Genomic DNA, 23,965 nt, shown 5'->3' on the forward strand with positions numbered 1-23,965 from the left:
GTTTCTTGCTCTAGCTATACCGTGACTATTCTGTTCTTGCTTCCTATCTTCAATCCTAGTTTGTGTTTTGTGAAGTCAACTACGTATAGGTCTATAATTATAGCATGCACTGAACATACATACACGATACCACAATGAAGTTTGCCTTGATCCTCTTCCTGTTCTATTTCCTATTACTTTAAAACCTTTTACCGTATATAAATCCTTGCATGCTGACGTGACAAGTACTTTACAAGTGTGTAACATAAATGGTTGATAACAGGGGCGGCGATCCCGGCTCAATTTTTTTTAGGGGGAGGGGGGGGGGGGGGAGGGACTTGCTCACTTGCTACGCTCCCGCGCATAACATCCTTCAAAATATGCAGCAAAATATTGTAGAAAATCTCGCATTTCGTCCCCCCCCCCCCCCCGCGTCATGAAAAGAATTCGCCACCCCTGTTTGTTGAAGAAGGTAAGGTAAGGTCAGGTATTCATTGACATATCGCCACCAAAGGCTGAATTGCATGCATGATTTATAAATATTTGATTAAAAACATCATATTTACATTTCGTTATTTAACAATAATTCAAGATCATACAAAATTATTTTACTGCATAAAAAACATTATGAACAGGTGGATTTGAAAACGAATGAATGAATACCAGGCAAAAGTAAAACACAGAAAGGGAAGGAAGAACAGTAAAGGAAAAATAGGGGCCATGAAAATAAAGAGAAGAGGGAAGGAACGTTGAGGGAGAGAAGAGGGGAAAGAGTGGTGAGAGAGAGAGAGAGAGAGAGAGAGAGAGAGAGAGAGAGGGGGGAGGGAGAGAGAGAGAGGGAGAGAGAGAGAGGGGGAGATCTTTCTCTCTCTCTCTCTCTCTCTCTCTCTCCCTCTCTCTCTCTCTCTCTCTCTCTCTCTCCCGACTCTCCTAAAGTAAAAAGCACCAGCTTGAAAATATTTCTCTTTTCCCCCCTAACCAGCCAAATCTAAGAGAAAATTATTTATTACACGTTGCTACAACTTAAAGAAATCTATATGATGAACTAATTTATAGTCTCTTTTAAATTACTATAATTTTAAAAAAGGAGGGGGGGAGGGGTAGCCGGATTTAAATCAAAGTAACTGAAAGAAATGGACATTGAGGCTATACCTACAGACCTACGAATATCAATAGCTTCTTTCAATGTGAAATGTATTCCAATAATCAGGCACGTAGCCAGAGTTTGATGTTTGGGAGGGGAGGGGGGGGCACATACATGTAATCGATCAAGGTAAAAAAAAAAAAGGGGGTCTAAAAAAGTTCAACAGATCTTGGAATTTTTGGGGGGCACGTGCGTCCCATGCCCCCCCCCCCCGTGACTACGTGCCTGCCAATAATAGTTATTGTTCATTCTTAATTTCACAATAAAAAGTATTCTAATTTCTAAATGACTTTTTTAATAAAGATTCAGTTTAAGAAAATTTACTTGATGGTTCAAAACTTATTGGATCAAATAATCCTATAAAGACAATTGAGGTTGCTATCCCTCTTTTTTAATTAATGGGGGGGGGGAGGGGTCCCCAGGAAAATTACCCCATAGGTTGATTACCCTCCCCCCCCCCCCCCCCTCCGAGTAGAATTACCTCCCCTGAAAAATACCCCCTTGGACAATCTCCCCCCAGGACAATTACCACCTGAAAAAAAGCTTTTATCAAAACCAACTTATTATCAGGGTAGACTTCCTCAGCGAGGGGGTGGGGGGGGGGGATTTTCGGGGGGGGGGGGGATTATTGTCCACGGGGGTAATCGTCCTCTTAAGTGTTTTTTAGGGGTAGGGGTTATTGTTTTCGGAGGGGGGGGGTATTATTGTACAAGGGGGGAATTTTCCTCGGGGGTAAATGTCCACGGGATGATTGTGCTATATGTAATTTTTAGGGGTGGGGTAATTGATTGACCTCGAAGGGTAATGCTATAGCTATTGTAAGAAATTCCTGGATCCGCCACTGTATATAATATACAGTGGCGGATCCAGGAATTTCTTACCGGGGGGGGGGCACACAATCGCATGGAGTGAAATATATGGAAAACGATGGAGCGAGGCGACAGCGGCGAGGGAGCGGAGCGACCAAGCGAGGGCGGGTCTGGGAGGAGGTAAAGACTCCCTCTCTTTAGGAAGCATTTGCAATTTTAGAATATAGGCGCATTTCCAGGCACTTCCTGGAGTAATATGACGTAAAATTGCTTTCTCCTACCCAGGCACATACATGTAATTGATCGACGTCCTGAGGAAGGGTCTAAAAAGTTCAACCGATCTTGAAAATGTTGGGGGGCACGTGCCCCCCCCCCCCCCCATGGCTACGGCCCTGCTCCTACCCCCTCCAAGGGATCGTTTGCAGTTTGAGAACCACATTAATTTTGGCGCATTAATGTCCACCGGCACTTCCTGGAAAAAACGAGGCTTTCTGATTGGTTAGAAGTTAGAGAAAAGTGATCTGTCATGAGACGCTTCGTCGCTGCATAATGCACAAAGACGATGGTCTGGTACTTCACCATATAGTACTTGCAAAACTTATCTCGAGTGTATAAACTATGTTGTTATCAGGGGCGTCGCTAGACCTTTTTCAGTGAAAGGGGGGGGGGTGTAGAGGCCACCGATTACCGAGAAAATTAGCCACCAATTACAGACAAATATATTAATGCCAATGTCCCAATGTCTACAAATTTAACCCTATAAACCCGGGGCTAAGAACTAAGTTATTTTTTCAGTTCCCCCCTCCCGCGCGAAGCGCGGAAGATATGACACTTCATTAAATTATTAGAGAAAGAAGACGATTCGTTGTACCGTTCCCGACTCTTAATTCTTGTATCGCCCCTCCCGCGCGAAGCGCAGAAGCTATGACGTTTAATTTCATTATTAGAGAAAGAAGACGGTTCTTTGTACCGTTCTAGACTCTTAATCCTTGTCTGAATTCAGTTTCCCCCTCCCGCGTGAAGTGCGGAAGCTTTGGCGTTTCATTTAATCATTAAAGAAAGCAGACGATTCGTTGAAATGTTTCCGACTCTTAATTACCTCCCTCCCGCGCGAAGCTTTGACGTTTCATTAAATTATTATTCTCAATCCTTGTCTGAATTCCCTTTCGCCTATCCTGCGCGAAGCGCGGAAGCTTTTACGCCCATTCATTAAATTATACTTAATCCCGTGTCTGAATTCAGTTTCCCCCCTCCCGCGGATGCGTTGACGATTCATTAAATTATTAGAAAAAGAAAAAAACGATTCGTCGTACCGTTCCCTATACTGTTAATCCTTGTCTGAATTGAGTTTCCCCCTCCCGCGCGAAGCGCGGAAGCTTTGACGTTTCATTAAATTATTAGAGAAAGAAAACGATTCGTTGTACTGTTTTCGACTCTTAATCCTTGTCTGAATTCAATTCACCCCTTTCGCGCGAAGAGCGGAAGCTTTGACGATTCATTAAATTATTAGAGAAAGAAGACGATTCGTTGTACTGTTTTAGACTCTTAATCCTTGTCTGAATTCAGTTCCCCCCCCCCCCCCCTTCCGCGCGAAGCGCGAAAACTTTGACGTTTCATTATTCGTTGATTCGTTGTACCGACTCTTAATCATTGTCTGAATTCACAAAAATGTTTCCTTGTCCGTTAAAAAGATTAAAAGAAATGCAATTCATCATGCTATCGCACCCTTCTTCTATCGTTATTTAATTCTCATTCATTTTTTCCCTTTCTCCTTTAATTAACTCACAAAAATTCTCTCTTAATGTTCCCCTTTTTTCTTTTTTTTTGTTGGTGGTTCTTCTTGTGCTTTTTTTGGAGGGGGGGGGGGGGCTACACGCCTGGCAAGAGGGACCCCATATTATGCATTCTGCAAAATTGCGAGAAAAAAACAAACCCTTCTTATATTAATATTATCCCCCTTTCTTTCTTTTCCCTCTTCTCAGTATACTTAGAAGAGGGAAAAGAAAGAAAGCTTTTTTCCCCCTTTTATCTCCTCCGTCTTTCTCGATCCTTTTTCCGCATTTGCTCTCCTCTCTCTTTCCCTTTCTTCCTTTCCCCCTCCTTTTTCTCCTCTCCCTTTCTCTCCTCCCTCTCCCGGCCCCCCCACTCAGTGTTATTTAGGGTACGCATATGCTCGTACCCTCTTTTTGAAAGCACCCCCTATCTGAGGACTGCCAACATTTCCGAACCCCCCTTTCGCGGGCTTTTTGCGGGCTTTTCCTGCCTTGGGGACCCCCCTAAATCAGGAAAAATGCTCAATGTACCCCCCTAAATTCGGAATAATTTCTCAGGATTTCAAAGAGATGAGAGAAAAAAAGAAAAACACCCCCTTTTTAAAGAAATCTCCGGGTGAAAAGTCAAATACACCCCTTTTTTTTTACAAATCTCGGGCCGGACTTTGTCGCACGAAAAGTACCCCTTTACCGGACATTTTGGCAACACGCATGCGGTCATTCCGACCTCTGAGTGGGGGGCCGGGCTCCCTCTTTTCTTCTTCTTTCTCTCTTCCCTTTTCTTTCCTTTTTCCCCTCCTTTTTTTTTCTACCGGGTGGGGGGGGGGGGGGGGGACCTGGATCCGCTACTGAATATAGGGGGTAATTTTTAGGGGTAGGCCCGGATAATTTTCCGGGGAAGATTGTACAGAGGGGTAATTGTCCTGATACGCCCATATTCTTCCTTTCATTTCATTTCATAAATCAAGTTTCCTCTCTTTCCTAGCTGTTTGAACTTGTAACATGATTTTTTTTTCTCTCTCTCTCTCTCTCTCTCGTTTTGTTGATATATTTTAACTATAATTTATTTTTAAAAGCATATCATTTTTAATATGGACATTGTTTGCTAGTATGTGTGTTTTTGTATCTGCGGGCTCACCTATATATTTGTTTAAAGGTGAAGGTAAATTATCTGCTATAAATAAAGAAAGTTCATTTATCATAATCCACGCCTACGTTATATTTCGCTGAACTTCACAAGATTTTCCCTACGTGGCATTTGTACCGTAAGCGGAAAGCTGTGCAGGATTCTATGCATCGGCAAAATCGTGAATTGATGAAGATGAGAAGTGATCAAGATGTGAACGGAAGAATCTCAATCCTCCGTCTTTTCATAGTAAATTTATAGTTTTACAAGATGAACGTAGTCGCAAAAATGGCAGGAATCGGTGGAAAGACAGGAACCCGGCGGCGAGATGCAATCAGAGTGCAAGTTATGGTAAGTTAAGTATATTATGATGGTCGTAAGGTAGGGCACCGCATCCGAAGCATCCTCTCATAAATCTGCATTATCTGTTAGGATGTAGTCCCATACGTGGGAATGTGTGTTTGGATTTTATGATATACACTGGTCTGCAGACTGATGATATGAACTGGCATAACTCATAAACTGATTTGGATGGATGTATGTATGCTGGTGGTGGAGGTGTTACGTTAGCTTAGAGTGTTTTAACTTATGAAAGTGCCTTCAAATCTCTATGGTTGTATGACTATGAACTCTGTACACAGCTGGTACGAGAATGATGATCGTCCGCATAATAATAGGGTGTCTGATCGCGCACCCAATGTTGTGTGCTAAAACCCTTCCCATAGAGATTGTACGCTTCCCTATGTGGTCTACGTGCATTGCGCGACCATCCAAAATTGGTCAATGATTTTATGAAAAAATTTGAAATTCAAACCTTTATAACAAATGATCCTGAAGGTGAAACTCAATAAATGAGGTGTCATATGAAAGAGCAGGTTTTTCTCCATATTCCCCATCGGGGGCCACCCCCAGAATTCTAAAAATATCTTGGTCAAAACAGCGATTGAAATGTTGTTTGCATCCTAGCTCCAAAATTTGCCACTTTCCTGAGCTGCCGCCCCGCGGCTTAAGCAGGGCTAGACGTAAGGATAATATCCAGATGCTTTTTTTTTCGCTAGCCCCAAGGGATCATTTGTTATAACAGTTTGAAAATACCCTTCCCACGTTTTTGGAATCAGCTAATTAGGGAGGCGTGAGCTCCGCTCAGTCCAAACCATGGTTACATCGCGTAACATGTGCGCTTATAGTGAATGAAAGTATGGGTGGCCGTTCCCGCCATAGAACCCGGAAGTGAATACACGTTGTAGTCAATGGCAATATCGCGGAGAGTTGTCTCCGCGATATTGCCATTGACTACAACGTGTATTCACTTCCGGGTTCTATGGCGGGAACGGTAACCCATACTAGTCAATGGCACATATCGCGGAGACAGCGTGGCTCAAGCTTGCAAGTCGCGCATTGGCTGAGCAACTTGGGTACGATATGCATACGCTTGCATATCGCGCGATACAGCTGTTTGGCTAAATTTAGCAAAACAACATAACTCTGTGTGTACGTCTTTTTCGTCGATTCTGAGCAAAATGCTATGAATATTTCATCGTTTTGAAGGGGCTGTATCTTTTGATAGAAACATCGGCGAGACTTGAAATTTGAAATGTATTATTCTGATTACATTTTTAATTCAAATATCAAACAAAAATGGTGAAAAACGATCCCAAATTGAAAATTGAAAAATCGTTCAGACACCCTATTAATAAAGGAGGATATCCTGGTATAAAATGTGAACAAATAGTGTTCTAAAAAATAAGGATTGTCTGCATTTTCGTAAACGTTATTTTTCCTCTGTGCTATATGGATGTAAGGTTCCTGATATGCGCGCTGGCAATGCGAAAACGGATTCCGCGTAATAAAATACCCCCAGTTTACCGTTTATTTTCATGGGTTGTCCGTCTTCCCAAGGATTTATCGTTCATAACGTGAAAGTCTCTGTAGGCTACATGTACTAAGTCAATGCAAAATGCATCAAGGAGCATCTTTGCAGGGTCTGTTTTTTCGCATCGCCAACGCGCGGGTGGGAAATAAGGATCATCCGCGAAAATGTGGACGATCCTCATTTTTTAGGACGCATCTGTCCATGTTAAACGAAGATGATTCTAGTTTATGCAGACAATCCTTATTCTCGGACCAGCACCCCTACTGTAGTACTGGTACAGGAAAAGCGCATGCACAAATAGATCTTGCTGTAGTCTATTCAGAGACAGAGTTGGACGAGTCGACAAGTTCAAAAATAAATGTCATTTTGTCAATTGCCGTTTGGTAAAGTGGATATGTCACCGGACTGCAGATCATATGGTTTGCGTTTTGAGTCCTGCTGTGGCACTAATCACTGATGTCTTCTGGCAAGACATTAATCTTCATTTGCCACTCTCCACCCAGGGCCAGGTTTAGTAAATGATTCCCTGGTACTTGGTAGAAATGTTTTCCTTTAATCAAGGCCGATTCAGATATAAAGCGCAAATCCCCTCAACACCCCCCCCCCCCTCCCCCTCCCCACTTTGTGGTTGATTATTTTTCAGGTATGGTAATGTGATGGGTAGTACATGTATGTGTCAAATTTAATTAATTTACGCTTGTTTGGAATTAATCTCAACTAGCAAAATATAGAATCAATTTGTAATTAGGTCACAAAAATCATCTACTAAACACATGTATTATGAGATTGTGAATGGATTTTTTCCCCCTGAACCTGATATTTCTGATTTTGCTCATATGGTATCCCATATTAAAGCCTTCCTGATATTTGCAATATCTGTGTAAAGGCAGATTGTAGTCAGAAAAAAGTGCCCAGGAAATTTAGGTACAGAAGTGAAGATAATGAAGAGCTAACTGGACAAACAAAGCTCAAAGACAACATCCCTCCATGTCAAACGAGTGTAGAGGGGCTTAACATGTACCTACCAAGAGAATACAAGAGGAAACAGACTTACGTGTACACAAAGGACAATAAAAACAACAACAAATTTACTCAAACTCAAGGTGCAAAATGCTCTTAACCTCTCAAACAAAGTTTATGATAATGTTTTCACAGTGGGAGTTGTATAAATTATGGATGAAAATCAAGGGGGAGAAAATGAGGCATTTAAAATACATCAATAGTGTAAATCCAAATTAAAAAAGCCCCCAATCGGCTCATTGCCTCATATCATGAATACATGTTGGGCCTTTGGCAAGTATTCACTGTTGCTCTAGTATAAAAAAAAACACCAAAATCACTGTCTGTAGGATTACATTTGATTTCTATATGACTTGATTCAGGGTATCAGTTATTCTCTGCCACAAAATTGGCATAAATATGATCATTATATGGAGACCTGATAAAATACTACACTGTTGTAACAGACGAGTACTTTGCTAGACCAACAAATAAGGCCGCATATAATTAGGAATCAGTACTGCGATACTGAAGAATTTTTTCTTCTTCAAATCTTCATGTTGTGATCACTTGATCAGTCGTGAAAGAAATTCTTATATAGGAACTGCAAAAAGTATTTTGACCAAAAAGAATAGTGCGTAACAGGTGACAGTCACACTACTTCACCCCAACATGTATGGTGTGTACTAAGTGATTTACCAAGCTAGCAAAATGGGTAGTTGAATGCCGAAGATCTTCAAATGGGTGCTGGCAGTGCAACTTGTAATGTGGAGCAAGCATTCCAATTTCAGAGACCGTGATAGGTAATACCCCTGTCACATCAACAAGATTGACAACAGACATAAAAGAAATACATTGTCTCTTAAGGTCAAGAATGGGTCAAGTCAGAATTGATGGAGACTGTAGATTCAATTTGGCATTATAACTGGGGTACAATATATTTTTTAAGATGTCTCCTAGCATACCAGTGATAATACTGCTGACAATAGTCAATACTGTAGAAAATACCTCATGCAGACTAACCAAAAAGTCAATGGAGATAATAATTCTAGACAACTATCTCTTTACACCTCAGCCACAAACATTCACACATTGCACATATATTAAGTCTCATTTTGAATGAATTATCTGTGTAGCCGTTGTTTACATATATCATTCCAATGATTCAAAAAAGAATTTTTTCTGTCAGCTGTTCTCAGAATGTACCAGACGGATGTAAAATAAGATACTGGTAAGATAAATTGAATGATTGACAGGATAAGTTAAGGGCATCATATCAATGACATATCACAGCATGTTCACATGTAGGGGAAACTACATGTACATGTATATATCTAGCATTGAACAATAACTCTATACAAATGGACAAAATAATTTTAGCCATGTGAACAGGCTGTGGCAATGATATGCATGTACATGGCAATGCCTTTTGATTGAGACTCTTGTACATGCTTAGAGAAATATTAATTGTTGAACTGTACTGGCCTGTAATATGTGACATAAACTGTAGCACGGATTTATCTGTGGTAAGTACTGTGGTAAACACATCTGTTAGTTCTATGTGCATGTAACTTTTAATTCTTTAAGAATAACAATTTATTTGTATTATTTTATTAGATAGAAGTACCAGTAATAAAATGCAAAATATTAAGTTGCTCATTCTAGTATACTAACCATGCAACAACCGTGTAATGAGCAATACCCATTGCCTTTCTTAAATCACACGTCAATTTACTAGGGAAACAGTGAAAAAAGGGCTGCCTGCAACTCTGCATTATAATCATCTTACTATACATACATTACCATACATTAGTAGTGAAATGCAATTACCGGTAATATAAAATTGTGGACAAATTATGCATGCAAAAACTCTCCATGCTGTCCATTGAATCTACAGTAAAGGGTCATGCTAGTCAATATCTAATATTGTTACATCCAATTTATTTTCAAGGCCTACAAGACTTCTTTTGCAACAGTTTGGTGCTTAGTTTTGACACAGAATTGTAAATTAATCCAATCCAATCAAAAAGATATTTGATAACATGTAGCGCATTTTCCTTGCGGTTACAAAGCACTGCACACACCGCTCCACAATGTTTGGGCACTTATAAACAAAAATTAGTCACTTCTCAGAGATCAGTTACCGTAAGTACAAATGTACATGTACATGTATAATGTAGGCTAGTAATAAAGTAATCTTTAGCAGAATAGATATGACTTGGGTAATTTCGTAATTTTTAATTTTTTCTAAGAATTGAAAGTAAATGATCCCAAAATAGGGAGGAGGAGGTACTGTTAATGGTATAATCAGAAAATAAATGTAGAAATAGAGCGCCCTAGCCCTCCTTTTCTGATCTTGTCCGTTCACTTCGTTTTCTACCCACATGTGCTAACAATGGCCTGTTCATTTCTGGTTCATCTAAATGTAGATGAAGGAGGGACCTTGAATGGCGCAAACTGCTTTTTTTCTCACTTCGAGCTGCAAACAAAGCCCCTGAAAATTGAGCTGTCGATAAAGAGATGAAAATTTTAATTCGGTCCTGAATTTTTACAGCTGAAGGTCAACACTGCAAACCAATAATATAATTGATTTTTGTTTTGTTCTATACTGGGAAAGAAACCATGTACAATTGTACATGTAGGTTGTGATAGCTGATTTCCTTTTAGGTGTGTGTATTATTCATATTGAGAAGCCTGATAAGTTGATAAGCAGGAATATTTTTTTCAGCACACTTTGATGTACGTTCTCATGAGAGATGTAGTTTTTATTAAAAAATGATTTTGTATTAGTCAGCTACATATATTTCATTAACATATTGATTTTACATTGTACAAATTAAACTCCAAAATGAACCTGTAAAAATGGTTAATGAATAGTTGTTATCATCCTATGTTTTTTTAAATGTTCTTCTTTTAATTCTTTTAAAATTAAAGATGGATAGATAAGCTACACGTACATGTAGCAGTGGTGCCTGTTGCTTACATGTTTTACAACACAATGAACTGTCTGTCATGGTTGCTAGAGTATGACTATAAAGACATGGACAGGGCTTGCAATGCTTGATATCACTCGCATTATAACTAATACTATAATTATCTGTTGTAAAATGGGCTATTATTTAAAGTTTAAAGGTAAAGACCAGTTATGGTCATGCGATTGCATTGTGAAAGAAACGTTGTGGAATCGATCTTAAAAGGTTGATCATCTAGCACCTAGCATCTGCAAGGTTCTGGAATCATCAAGATGATAAGAAATTTGGCCCATTTTTCGTAAAGTTACAAGCACTATACACAGAAAGATGTATATGGGACTACCCTATATCTCTCACAGACCATGAGAGAAACAAATTTACCAAATATATGAATTAGAAGCCGGTTTCCTGGCAAATTTTTTATCATCATGTATTAGTCAAAACATATTCTTTCACATGATTGGTAATGAGAGCTTCCATTTCATTTTTTGAAATTGGGGCGTTTCCAATACTGGTCTTTACCTTTAACCAGTTAATTTAGGAATATATCAGTACGTCTACATGTACAGGTGTACATGTACATCACATGTCATGCTCATACAGGTAGATCAGTATATTAATTGAAATACCCTAGAGAATAGCTGACATGTACCACTATAACATGTTAGATTCAATAGATTGTGTGTCATCAGTCATTTATTTCATCACTCTGATTGTAATCACATTTTCAGTCAGGTGTGTAGGTAATGTGGTCATACAGGTAATGTGGTCATACATGTAATGCACAAGAATAAAGAATGGTTTACGTGTGACATGTAACAGCATGGTTATTATACATTGAACTATTTGTTCGCATACATGTAAACAATACAACAGAATACATGTCTGTATAGAACTGAACTGACCAGAATGCCATGGAAATGTGTTTACATATTATAACAGAACTGGTCAAAGAATGTGATTATACATGTACATGTAGTCATGAACATTGTATATAATTATATATGTACACAATTGCATATAAAACTGGTCATAAAGCTTAGACAAAATGTGTTTACATGTAAAAGAACAGAACTGGTCAGAATGCAATGAAAAATGTGTGTCTCTCTACTAGAACAAAACTGACAAGAAAACATTGGAAAATGTACAACAGAAATGGCTAGAGTGCATTGAAAAATATAATTACCGGTACTGGTATTCATATAGGCCCTTTGTTGTTCATAAAGCAAGGAGATTCCCCATATTTTGTATTTACTGAGTGTTTGCTCAAGTTTAGGTTTTAAAGTTTTACTTACTACTGTATATAACCAGTTCTCATTCTGTAATATTTACTTGTCATAGAATTGTTCTAGTAGAATTCAACATGAAATAAGATAATTAGTTCAAATACCCTGTCAGCACATACCGCTATGTACCATGTAGGCCAATAGACATCTTGCAGCCTAATGTATATGACATGTATAGTGTATACTATGAGGACCTTCTTATTGCTAATGGCCTATAAGTACATGTAGATGGTGGTCAATTGGCACATTATTTTCCTGACTCATCTTGAGTACTACAAGTACATCTATGGGAAATGGATATCATAAATACTTGAGCTATGCATAAATGGCTTCTTGTTTAGGGAATGTCGAGTTCTCTCTTGATTTACGGTACTTGTGATAACATAATCTCCCATTTGAGGCCATTTTCTTAAAATGTTCTATTTTCCTGTATGAGATTTATTTTCTCCTGAAATAGGAAGGAGAGAAATGTGAAAACTATAAAGATACTTTTTTTTCAATATGAAGAAGCGAGGAGCTGGGGGGGGGGGGATGCTGCCTAGACCTCACCTACATACAAGTCAGTGTTTGCGTTCTCAGAAGTCCTGTTTTCATCAGCTCGAGTTTGCCAAATAAACCGCTATTTTAACTATCCCGATTGCAAAATAACCAGTTAATTTGCGTCTTGCAGTTAGCGAGATATTTGGTCAAGAAAATATCCCGAGAAAAATAAGTTTTATTTCCAAAATATCCTGCGATTTCCTAAATAGCGGGATACTTTGCGCCTGTCCGAGCTTGTTTGTAGTGAGCGTATCTGTCTGGTGAAGACACAGAAGATGCAATTTCGAGCTACGGGATAACATCCCAAGTCTGAAACTAATTGTATTTTCCTGCGGTACAACGTATAGCAGGAAAATGTTGTATATGCGGATCCGTTTAATGATTACGTAATGGGAGTGGCGAGACGCCACGATTCCGCGAAGCGGGATGGTTCGAATAACTTTGGCAGGTGTAAGTTATTGTATTGAGAAGGAAAGGAATGTTCAGAAAGGCATAATAAGAGAGGGAAATGGGCGTGGTAGCCATTCTAGCTTTGTCAGACACTAGATACACGACACAAATTTCAAGTGGAAATTTTAATACAGAACAATAGTTTGGTGTTTGTTTTTGTAGGAGGTTTAGAGATTCAAATAGATTATTTTTATTGGGACGATTATTCTAGGTCGGTCTGGCAGGCTTTTCCATAAAGATTGTTATTGATGTAATCTGTGAGTCATTAACTGAGTAATGAAGGATGAGAATATACCAGGTTATTTGGCAAACTCAAGCTGTTAAAGACAGACCTAGCAGTGTGGTCTCTCGGTCTGTGTGAGAATCTCCTGTTTAGATGATGCTTAGGTTTGGTGCCTTTGATAATAGATAAAAAATGCGATGGAAATAAGCAAAATATAGAAAAGTTTTATGATGCTAGTGTAAGAGTGATCAAGATCAAGAGGGATGGTCAGTAGAAAAGCTTGCAATTCATACACCCAATTGTAATACATATATTGTGAAAAGTACACCTGATATGGAGTATTAAATTAATTCTTTTCTTTCTTTCTTTCATCAGAAATGTTCCGGCCTGTTGCAACCTGAGTACAAGAGCTTCAGTATAGACCCTGAAATCACCAGCTATGATATGCTACAGCTTCTCCTCGTACAAGCATTTCAACTCAAGATGTAAGTGACAGAAATTTAATGTGAAACATTAAGTTTATGCTGAAAGATGTCCCAACCAGCTCAAATAATACATTGTGTACAGCAAGAATGTATAAAAATCTTCAAATGGCACTCTATGGGTTAGCGGTCAAGAAGTAGGGAGATAATAAAGGATATCAACATATCATAAAAACCCTGTGTGCCCTATTTTGCTGTGAGCATGAACATGTACGATTGCATCAGCAATTCTTCTCATTAGTTGCTGCTTTTTTTAAATTGAGAGTGTAATTGAACCTGCAATATAGATCATATTTCATTATAATATAGCGAAAGGGAACCCCTAACATTACAGAGTAAAATATTTTCTGGTGATTGGTATACTTTAAACATGTTAAAGTAGAAATTCCATTTGATTTCACTGAAGAGAACATATAGATTGAAATCAAATACCGGTACAATGTTTTAATTTTAATAGATAGGGCCAAATCTTTTGGAAATCTGCATTTCTCAAAATTTGTTTGCAAGCAACTTTCGCAAGGTGTTCGAGTTGTATAGTATCAAGGATATGATGCAGAAAATCCAAAAATGGCATCATATATTTGATCTGGATTGTAGTCTTTCATTACCAAAATGTTCAAAATTATATGAAGCGTAGCATGGCAAGTAGTGATGTAATTCAATTACATTACTGAGTATGTTTCTTCCAGATCCAGATTCCAGATCTCCCTTTTCATGTCATGTCTGTTATGTTCATATTCATTGGACTTATTTTGTGTTGTGTATTTAACTCATTTCAATAGTTATTAGAATGCTTAGTTATACATTGTAGGACTGTACTTAAGTTATGAAGCCATTACAGTGCCCTCAATCAATATGCTTTAGCCCTGACGTAAGAATGCACTTGAAGCCACTCAAAGTGTGTTCTTCAAGTATCTTTAACCCACACGCTACTGCAATGCTCTAAAATAGAACATGGGATTCAGCTGCAATAGCTCTAGCAGCATGTTACTTAAACAAATCAAATATGACATGTATTAGAGAGGAATGATTGAAATTTGATGTGTAATCCTAATCATTGCATATTTAATTTCAAATTCCCGGAAAGCCTTCATGTTTTAATGAATTAAATGGAATGCATTAGAAATGACAATTGATTTTTGTCTCGCCTGCATAGCAAAAAAGCGAGACATAGGCTGGCAGGCGCCCCTTTTCCTGTGACTGCGGCGGCGGCATCAACATCAAAAACTTAACCTAAGGTTTTTGAATTTCTGATATAATTTTGAAAGTATAAGTCCTTATTCAATGAAACTTGGACTATATGGTTATCAAGTATCCCCAATCATGTGACTTGAATTTCAGGTCACAAAGTCAAGGTCAAAGGTCATTTCAGGTCAATAGACTTAGACTACTGTGTGTTGTGGCATCATTATCGAAAACTTAACCCAAGGTTAAGTTTTTGAATTTTTGATATAATTTTGAAAGTATAAGTTCTTATTCAATGAAACTTGGACTATATGGTTATCAAGTATCCCCAATCATGTGACTTGAATTTCAGGTCACAAAGTCAAGGTCAAAGGTCATTTCAGGTCAACAGACTTGGACTATGTTGTGGCATCATTATCGAAAACTTAACCTCAGGTTATGTTTTTGAATTTTTGATATAATTTTGAATGTATAAGTTCTTAGTCAATGAAACTTGGACTATAGGGTAATCAAGTATCCTTAATCATGTGAGCAGAATTCAGGTCACTAAGTTAAGGTCAAAGGTCATTTTAGGTCAACAAACTTAGCCTTTTTTGTGGCATCAACATCAAGATTTTGAATTTTTAGCATATTTTCAAAAGTGTTTGTTCAAATTCAATGAAACTTGTACCCAAGGGTTATCAAGTATCACAAGTCATGACACAAATTCCAGGTCACAAGGTCAAAGGTCATTTTAGGTCAGTAGACTTGGATTATGTTTTCACAACTTAATATGAGAATAAATGAATCAATTTTTCTTATTTGTTCATGATTCTTAATCAATATTCACTTCAGAGGATTTCTTTTTGGGGCCTGCTAATGGCCACCCTGCCTATAAATAATTATCCAACCTCAATTTTTCATCATATCGAATTGCGTAATGCAGACGAGACCGCCAAGAGCGTTTCCCTTGTTTTTCTTCCCAGAAAAGTTTGTTTTTTGTCTTTTGCCCTGAATGGTTAAAGTTACATAAAATCAACATCATAATCATATTAGTACTGACACTTCAAGGCAGTGACCCAATATTATTGCTCAAGTCATTCAGTTTGATGACTACCTACTATGGCCATACACTTCTATGGCTAATTGCATCTGCTGTTATAGTTTTTATTGAAATATTTTTGAAAATATATGAGAAGTCATCATCTGTACAGTAATTAGTGAAACATGATTAACTTACACATGTATATCAGTTCCATTAGCTAAGTTGCATGATTTTTTTTTGAAAAATAGATTTCTTTATTTGACTTTTACTTTGTTCCAGTGGCTTCACGATCAGCTACCTATCACATGATGATAAAGGTCAGGAGGTCTATCTATCCATGTTATCTGACTGGGATTTAGATGCAGCCATCTGTGGAGCTTCAGATCCATGCCTTAGGCTTAAAGTGGATGCCAAACCATTTGATGGACCAGGTATGTCATCTGTCGGCTGTGTTTATTTCAACGTTCAGTTCGTACACAGGCCTCTTTTCATGAAGGACAATACATAATAATAATTATATTTGCTTATATAGCGCCTAACACTTACTTTATTAGAAGTCTCTAAGCGCTCTACAATAATGCAGCATAATTACCCTGGCTTTAGCAGTGCAGCTGTTACGCGCGCTGCGTTTCAAGGAATAAATTCCTACCAGGTACCCATTTACTTCACCTGGGTGGAGTGTGGCAAATGTAGATCAATGTCTTGCCAAAGGACATTAGTGCGGCGGCGGGACTCAAACCGCGGACCTTGTGATCAACAGTCCGGCGACGTATCCACTCGACCACAACACCTCTACATAGGACATACACTGATTAATGTTTTTAATCCTAGCTGAAAAAATTCTTTGTAAAAAAATGCAAATGCAATGACTTCCAAATGTATCTCAAGAGATGCCTAAATGTTGATGCGCGAAGGTTGGAAGGTATGTGTTATGTTATCATGTGCACTGATTGTTTCTATTTTGCTTACCATCTACTCCAGGACTCTTGGAAGACTGGGATGTAATAACTGGAATGGAAGCACCTATACACAACTCCAATGATCGCAGCCATTCGGTACCACTAGTGGGAGCTTTTATGGATCAAGTTGGAAAGACCTTTAATCGGTTTCAGAAAATCTTCACAACCAATGATGATTCAATAGAAAGTGAAAAGTATGAAATGCCTATGAGGCCCCTGGATGATCAGGAGTTCTGGTCCTTCCTGGATCCACTGGGACGTCTTGAGAGACCACAGGAGCTTCGTATCAGGGTGTACCAGGGAGGTGTGGAATCGTCCCTGCGCAAGGTAGTCTGGCGCCATCTCTTGAACATCTACCCAGAGGGTATGACAGGGAATGAGAGGCTGGACTACATTCGAATGAAGTCAAGAGAATATGAACGGTTGAGAGACAGACTTCAGAACGACCCCAGAGAGGACTTCAAGAACATTAAGAACATGGTGCGCAAGGATGTTCTGCGGACTGATCGTCTGGAGAAGTTCTATGCAGGTGGGGATGAAAACCCCAATGGTATTAAGCTGTTCAATGTCTTGACAACCTACTCACTGTCACATCCTGATGTATCATACTGCCAAGGTATGAGTGACCTGGCCTCACCCATTCTCTATGTCATGAATGATGAGGCACAGGCCTATATTTGCTTTTGCAGTCTGATGAAACGTCTGAAAGGTAACTTCATGCCTGATGGACATGCCATGTCCATCAAGTTCTTGCACCTTACCGAACTTGTTCGCTGTCTAGCTCCAGACTTTTACGATTACCTCAAAGAGCAGAACGCAGATGATCTCTACTTCTGCTATCGGTGGCTTCTTCTGGAGCTGAAGAGAGAGTTTGCATTCCAGGATGCATTGAGGATGTTGGAGATCATGTGGAGTTCCCTTCCTCCAGATCCCCCAACAGATGGTGTTACCCTCAATGGACCGATCACGGGGAATTCCCCTTCAGCATATGCAATTGACAGGGTACGCTTCCGCTTCTCACGTCTCAGGAGCTCTTCCAGGGACAGTCTAGGTAGTCAGAGTAGTTTGAACAAAACTCCACAGTCTGTGGTTGCACACGCAGATAGCAATTCCAAAGAACAGAAGAAGGAAGAAGATCAAAGCAGAGTGAGTGAAACACTCAAGGAAGAAGATGGTGAGGAGGCAGATAGTAACAAGAATGAAGAAGAGGGCGAGGAGAAAGAATCATGTGCCACCAAATCAGAGCCCGTAGAAAAGAAATCAAAATCCTCTAAAGCCCAAACGTATAGAACTGAGTTACATATTTCTATTGAAAAGGAAGATGTTTCAGAGAGAAGTACTAATGAAGGTATTGTGAATCATGGCAGAGGGCAAGTTGCAGACAGTGCAAAGAGCCATCCAACCAGCCTCGCATTCTACCAGAAATCCAGTGATGATTTGACCACTCCTGGAAGTGAAACCTCTCCTCTCCTCAACTCCTTGCCAAAGTCTCCTCCCAAATCTCCACAGAGACCTCACCCCATGTCACCGCTGAGGTTCCCCCGTCAGTCTCCATCTTCCCCTTCCCGTAGCCTCTACAGAGGCTTGCCCCCTCCTCAAGACTTTGGTGGGGGAAACCCCTTCATGATGTTTGTCTGTGCCGCTCTGCTGCTGGGGCACAGCCGCAGGATCATGGCCAATAAGATGGACTATAATGAAATGGCCATGCTGTTTGATCGGATGGTACGCAAGCACCATTTGAGCAAGGTATTACATCATGCTAGAGCCTTGTATCTGGAGTATCTACAATCTGAGGCTGCCAAGCCCCAGGTCCAAGTTGTAGGAACCAAAGCAGCTGGGAAAGATGGACCAACTGGTATGTCAGGTCTTAATGGCTCTGCTGCTGCAACAATCCAAGGCTCTTGTTAATGTAATCAGTACAGTGGTATCCAACTTGTCTAGGCATGTGTGTAAGTTGGACTCCCTTTATAGTCTTCATTATGCGAGTGAATGTATAAAAGAGGCATGATATGTGGGCATTTTGATGAATGTTTGTGCTGTCACAACAGTAGTAACCTTAAACAGTAAACCAGTGAGGTTGATTTCCATTGAAATGGACTCTGTATCCTGCTTGTGCATTAATGTACATTGCAATTATTGGAACTGTACATGGGCGTTGCTAATATCTGTTGTATATTTCGGCAATTATCACAAGTAATTGTTATAATTCTGGTATGCATTACATGTACATGCTCTCCTCAAAATATGATCTTCAGTGTACTATTAAAGTACATGTACTAAGATAGTATTTTCATGCCGTTATGATATACTTACATGTAGCTTAGTTAATTTACTGCCAAATAGTACATGAACCATGCTTTTGATCGCCTTTGACTTGCTTATTATTTAGATATATACAATACGTATATATATTCCGTTTTACCCCAAGTGTAATTGGTTGCCTCATTTTTCAGACAAAGTCGTCTCCTTTCTCATTTCATTTTAGTGGGGAATTTGATGATGCTAGAATATTGGTAATTATCCTGCCATGTCAATACAAAGTGTAATGGTCTGTGTAATGCAAACAACTGATTTTCGATACAGAGAGTGTTACCTTATTTACTTGCCCTAACAAACCCAGTATGTAGGGAAGGGATGATGCTTCAAGACTAATCTTATGACTGTACTGGAATAATCATGGTTTATTATAATTCCACTGTTATATGGTTGTCCTTCATGCCATTTCTTGCAGATGTATAATCTGTTTAAGTTTATCATGTCATGTTATACATGTAGATTAGAAGAGAACATGTCATTTTTCAAAAAAACAATGTTTTGTAATCATACCGTTGCTGTTGGTCAGTGTGCAGTAGATCCAATTCCAAAGACTGGGCTATTGAAGCAAGTAAATGTATTTCCCTTCATACATTGCTCCAGTTGCCCCATGTATGTGTCCACATAATACACAACATGAATAGTGAGATGCAATGAGAATTTGTGTCAATGCGTTTGTGCATTTGATGGTTTAAACAGTCATAGAAGCTATGTGTTCATGTCTTGATGTCTTGATATTGACTTGTTTGAGCTGAACTTATCTGTTAAATCATGTTGCATTCTGCTTACCTTGTCAGGTAAACAGCAAGGTTCAAGCCCAAATTGTAAAAATAGTACTCCAGAGAGATAAAATTACAGTACTTAGTGGGATTTCTATATTTATTAGTACCATGAAGCTTTTGTTTAGTTTGTTATGATTAATTAACTTAACAAGGTATTTTATTGATGTGGTGTATATAGTGTATTTATCAAGAGTTCCATAGCACTGGTAACCCAATTCTCCATTTTATTACATGATACATGTATATATTTCGCTTCAAGGAGCATCTAGAGAGATCCTACTACCGGTATTTGTTTTTTCACATCTTGCCCAGACATGTGAACAGTTCAAACGTCTGTACCGGCATCACATCATTATCTACAATGGAAGCTGAACACTGTGCTTTACATATATCACCTAAACTGTATCTAATGTATTTCATTACAAATATTTATTGCAAAAGAACTGGATACGTTGTGAAGTCAGCATTTTGTTTGTTGAAGATCCTAACAGTACAAGTAGTTTGATTAATATGTACGGGGCAACGTTCTTCTAAAAGTTGTCTGTATATTTCTGATTATTTGGGATGCTCTTATACATGTACATTGTACAATTAGATGACTGCCCGCATTGTAGAGTATACCAGAAAACTTATATTATTTGTGTCCAAAAAAGCGGAGGACCAGCTTTTCTTAAATGTCTTTTAATTCCTTTACAACTTGTATATCAGTTTGTTTTAGTAGCACATATTATGTTTTTTTATCACAGCGACAATGCAACATTACTGAACAGTGATCATGGTATTTCAGTGCAGTTGCGATATTGTACATTAAACTTAGTATAACTATATATCTTTAATAGTAAAGATGTATCATGTTTTATTTTTCTATAGAGTCTATGTGCAATGTACAAATGAATGTTATATCACTATCAGCACCGAGTATGAGAAAAACCACTGTACAATACTGTGGATCCCTTTTAATTGGACGTGCCCATATTGATCCGCATTCCTTGCTTCTATAATCAATCCGTTGAGATGACACACCTAATACAATCACAGATGTTCATGTTAGCTAACCTTTAATCTTACGGTGATTATACTAACTGGGTGGATAGCCACATGAAGAGATAAATTGGGCAAAAATATAATTTTCTTCAAAATGTGACTGATGATGTGATTATTTTGAATGGTGTGAAAGCTAGCATAGCGATCCAAATGATTGTATAAACTATGCCTCCCTGAAATAAGGCAGTTATGCTTGTACTGTACTTCACTTGCCCAAATATCCCATCCACTTGCCCAAAATGAGTTGACCATACCTAGAGTGAAGTGCTTTTTTGTGTGATCAGGTAGTATTCATTAACGTGGTGTTTTCCATTGATTACCACATGCAAGACAATCTTTAGCAAGCTGATATTTAGTCTGTAATCAGTAAATGATTGAAAAAAATTCACTGGCAAGGTCCATAAAAACATGCATATTCAAAAGTATAGATTATTGCATTTTATCTGTATACAATATTACTTTTGTTTGTATATGTTAAAAGTTGACTACAGAAAGTTTCCAAAAATTTGATATTATGCGGGTTCTTTTACCATTATTATTATTCCAGTTTGCTTGTAACATAAAAGTTTCATTTAGCATTAGAGAGTTATGACATTGTGACACTTTGGATTGATGTTTATCCTATTTCTGGTATTTTGAGAGAAAATTGCTACGATTTATTCTGGATTGTTTATCCTTCAGTAGATTGGTTGATTGAACCAGTGAAATAAAAAAACAAACGCACAAAAACTTACTGGGCATCATCTTCGATAAAAACCACATTTGCACATAATGACCTTTGTTTACACATGGTTTCGGGCCTACGGGGTAATTAACCAGATTTCCTTATCTTTCTATACTCATTACTCGGCCACTTTACATTTTCTACCAGAATCGTTTGGCACATGTCATTTATTTGTAATCTTGAACATTCAGTGTAAGTTTCGTTGGATTCTGTGAAAATGTATTATCTATATCTACCAGTACTCAAGTTTATCTTGAAGTGTTTATCCCTGAAGTCCTTTAATGCAGCTCTATTAAATGTATATAATTTCATAATAAGAATATGTGACTAAGTTATGTTTTGTGTCATATTGCTCAATTCTGTATTTACCAACAGATCAGTTGCATAAATGTAAACGTCAGATGTGTGTTTAATCGCATGGGGAATCTTGTATTAAGAATTCCTTGAGAACCATAGTACTACTACCGGTACATGTAGCAGTATTAGATGACTATCTTTTTCTAATGTTGATATCTATGTAATAACTTGAAATGTACTTAATATTTAATTATGCAAAAATGCAGCAAGATTTTGAATAAGAAAATATGTAAGATACTTGTATTCGCATGTTTGGGTAATCACATATGTGGAAGGTTAGACAAAAATAGCAAATGATAATATGTACAGTGCTTTTCAAAGATATTCAAATCATTTGATTGTGGAAAGTGTCCGCTCCTAATGATAAAATATGAACCCAACCCAAAGATTCTTGGTTTTTAAATTACAAATTACATATAAATGATAATTTTCTTTGGGATGGGTAGGGATGAAGGTTTCCACAGAGTCTAATTTTATCATTTTTATGAAAGGAATTGCATTTAAAATATTGTGTTATTATCTTATGTCATGTTGCAGGCCTAAACCCCTTTAGTATTATAATATTGACAACTTTTAGATGATAATAGTTGAGGGTTGATGGTCGGAAGTTATCGGTTGTTTGTTTTATAATCGGTATTTATACAATAGTTCGGGCTCATGGTAAAACAATGTTATCGAATATGCTATCATGTGTTGACTGTTGAACATCATTGTGTTATGATTGTTTGTTGAACATGTTTAGAATGTTTTATTCAGATTAAGCCTGTAAGCACTGTTATAGATTTATTGCAGTTTATATAATAGATAAAGATAATAACTAGCAGATGGTGTTTTCAGTTACTCGTGTTATTTTCTAGATATACATTTTCAAAAACAGTATTCATTTGTATAAAACTAATTTCTCATATTTCTTTCAGAATTCTATGGAGTACCAAGTAAATTGTTAAAGACTTCTGAACATCTATTGTTCTTTGTATAATATTCAATAATTCTTTTTATGTATTTTTCAGTGATAATATTGGTACACATTTCTGCACATTCCACATGTTTGTCTTATGTATGTTCATACCTCACCCATTTCCCTTCTCCTCCCTCTCCCCCTAACACCCCTGTCTCTGCCTAGCTCTCTCTCTCTCTCTCTCTCTCTCTCTCTCTCTCTCTCTCTTCTCTGTCTCTCTCTCTCTCTCTCTCCCCCCCCCCCCCTCTCTCTCTCTCTCTCTCTCTCTCTCTCTCTCTCTCCCCTCTCTCTATCTATAAAATCTCCAATTGCTTACAAATTTGGTATATACACATCTTCTTAAAAGTTGTAGAAAAGCATTATGCTCTTAACGGTAACTTATTTTTGGACTTGTGCAACTAGTTTCATATCCATCATTTATCAAATCCGGTTTTCCAGTGCAGAATAGTTATGGTATTGTGCCGTTTATTATTTAACTGTGATGTAAACATACTTGTATTGTAAAAACAGTAAAAGCAGTGCATGTACATGCGTATTATCCATGTAAAGAAATATATTGTATCATTTGTGAAATGATAGTGTAACAAAAACCTGTGTACTATATATGTATGTATTGAAGTTAATAGGTATTTTGTCAATGAGGATTTGTGATGATATATCACTAAGAGTAAGAACAGCTTGGCTGGTCAATATTAAACTAATATATAGATATTATTTGTGCAATAAACTAAGTCTCTTGGACTGGGTTATGGTCAGCACTCAAAATCAATTGATTCATTGTTTTTTTTTGGTCCTTTTTTTGCAGTACAAATAACATACACATTTTGCCCTTTGAGGCTGTAATGTGCTTAATGCTAATGAAATCTACAATTATAATTCCTGGCTTTCCAGATGTACATCGTTTTGAGGAAGGGGGGGGGGGGGGGGGGGGGGGTTAGTCAAAGATCATCTCTCTCCTTAGCTC

General features: G+C 38.1%; 1 protein-coding gene across 1 annotated transcript; it reads left to right on the plus strand.

Annotated features, from left to right (window-relative positions):
- Positions 1-4,978: 4,978 nt before the first annotated feature.
- On the plus strand, positions 4,979-23,013 carry LOC580124 (TBC1 domain family member 25). The gene is made up of 4 exons (XM_030973171.1): positions 4,979-5,181; positions 13,549-13,658; positions 16,144-16,295; positions 16,846-23,013. Exons 1-4 carry the CDS (start codon positions 5,101-5,103, stop codon positions 18,729-18,731), a joined length of 2,229 nt encoding a protein of 742 aa, XP_030829031.1. The 5' UTR covers positions 4,979-5,100; the 3' UTR covers positions 18,732-23,013.
- Positions 23,014-23,965: the final 952 nt, after the last annotated feature.

Source organism: Strongylocentrotus purpuratus, unplaced genomic scaffold (assembly GCF_000002235.5).
Source record: "Strongylocentrotus purpuratus isolate Spur 01 unplaced genomic scaffold, Spur_5.0 spur5_scaffold_6, whole genome shotgun sequence".
NCBI lineage: Eukaryota > Metazoa > Echinodermata > Echinoidea > Camarodonta > Strongylocentrotidae > Strongylocentrotus > Strongylocentrotus purpuratus.

Coding starts and splice junctions, on each gene's coding strand:
- LOC580124 (XM_030973171.1), top strand. CDS start 5,101: ATGAACGTAGTCGCAAAAATGGCAGGAATCGGTGGAAAGACAGGAACC. Junction 5,182..13,548: donor CAATCAGAGTGCAAGTTATG/GTAAGTTAAGTA, acceptor TTCTTTCATCAG/AAATGTTCCGGCCTGTTGCA. Junction 13,659..16,143: donor CAAGCATTTCAACTCAAGAT/GTAAGTGACAGA, acceptor ACTTTGTTCCAG/TGGCTTCACGATCAGCTACC.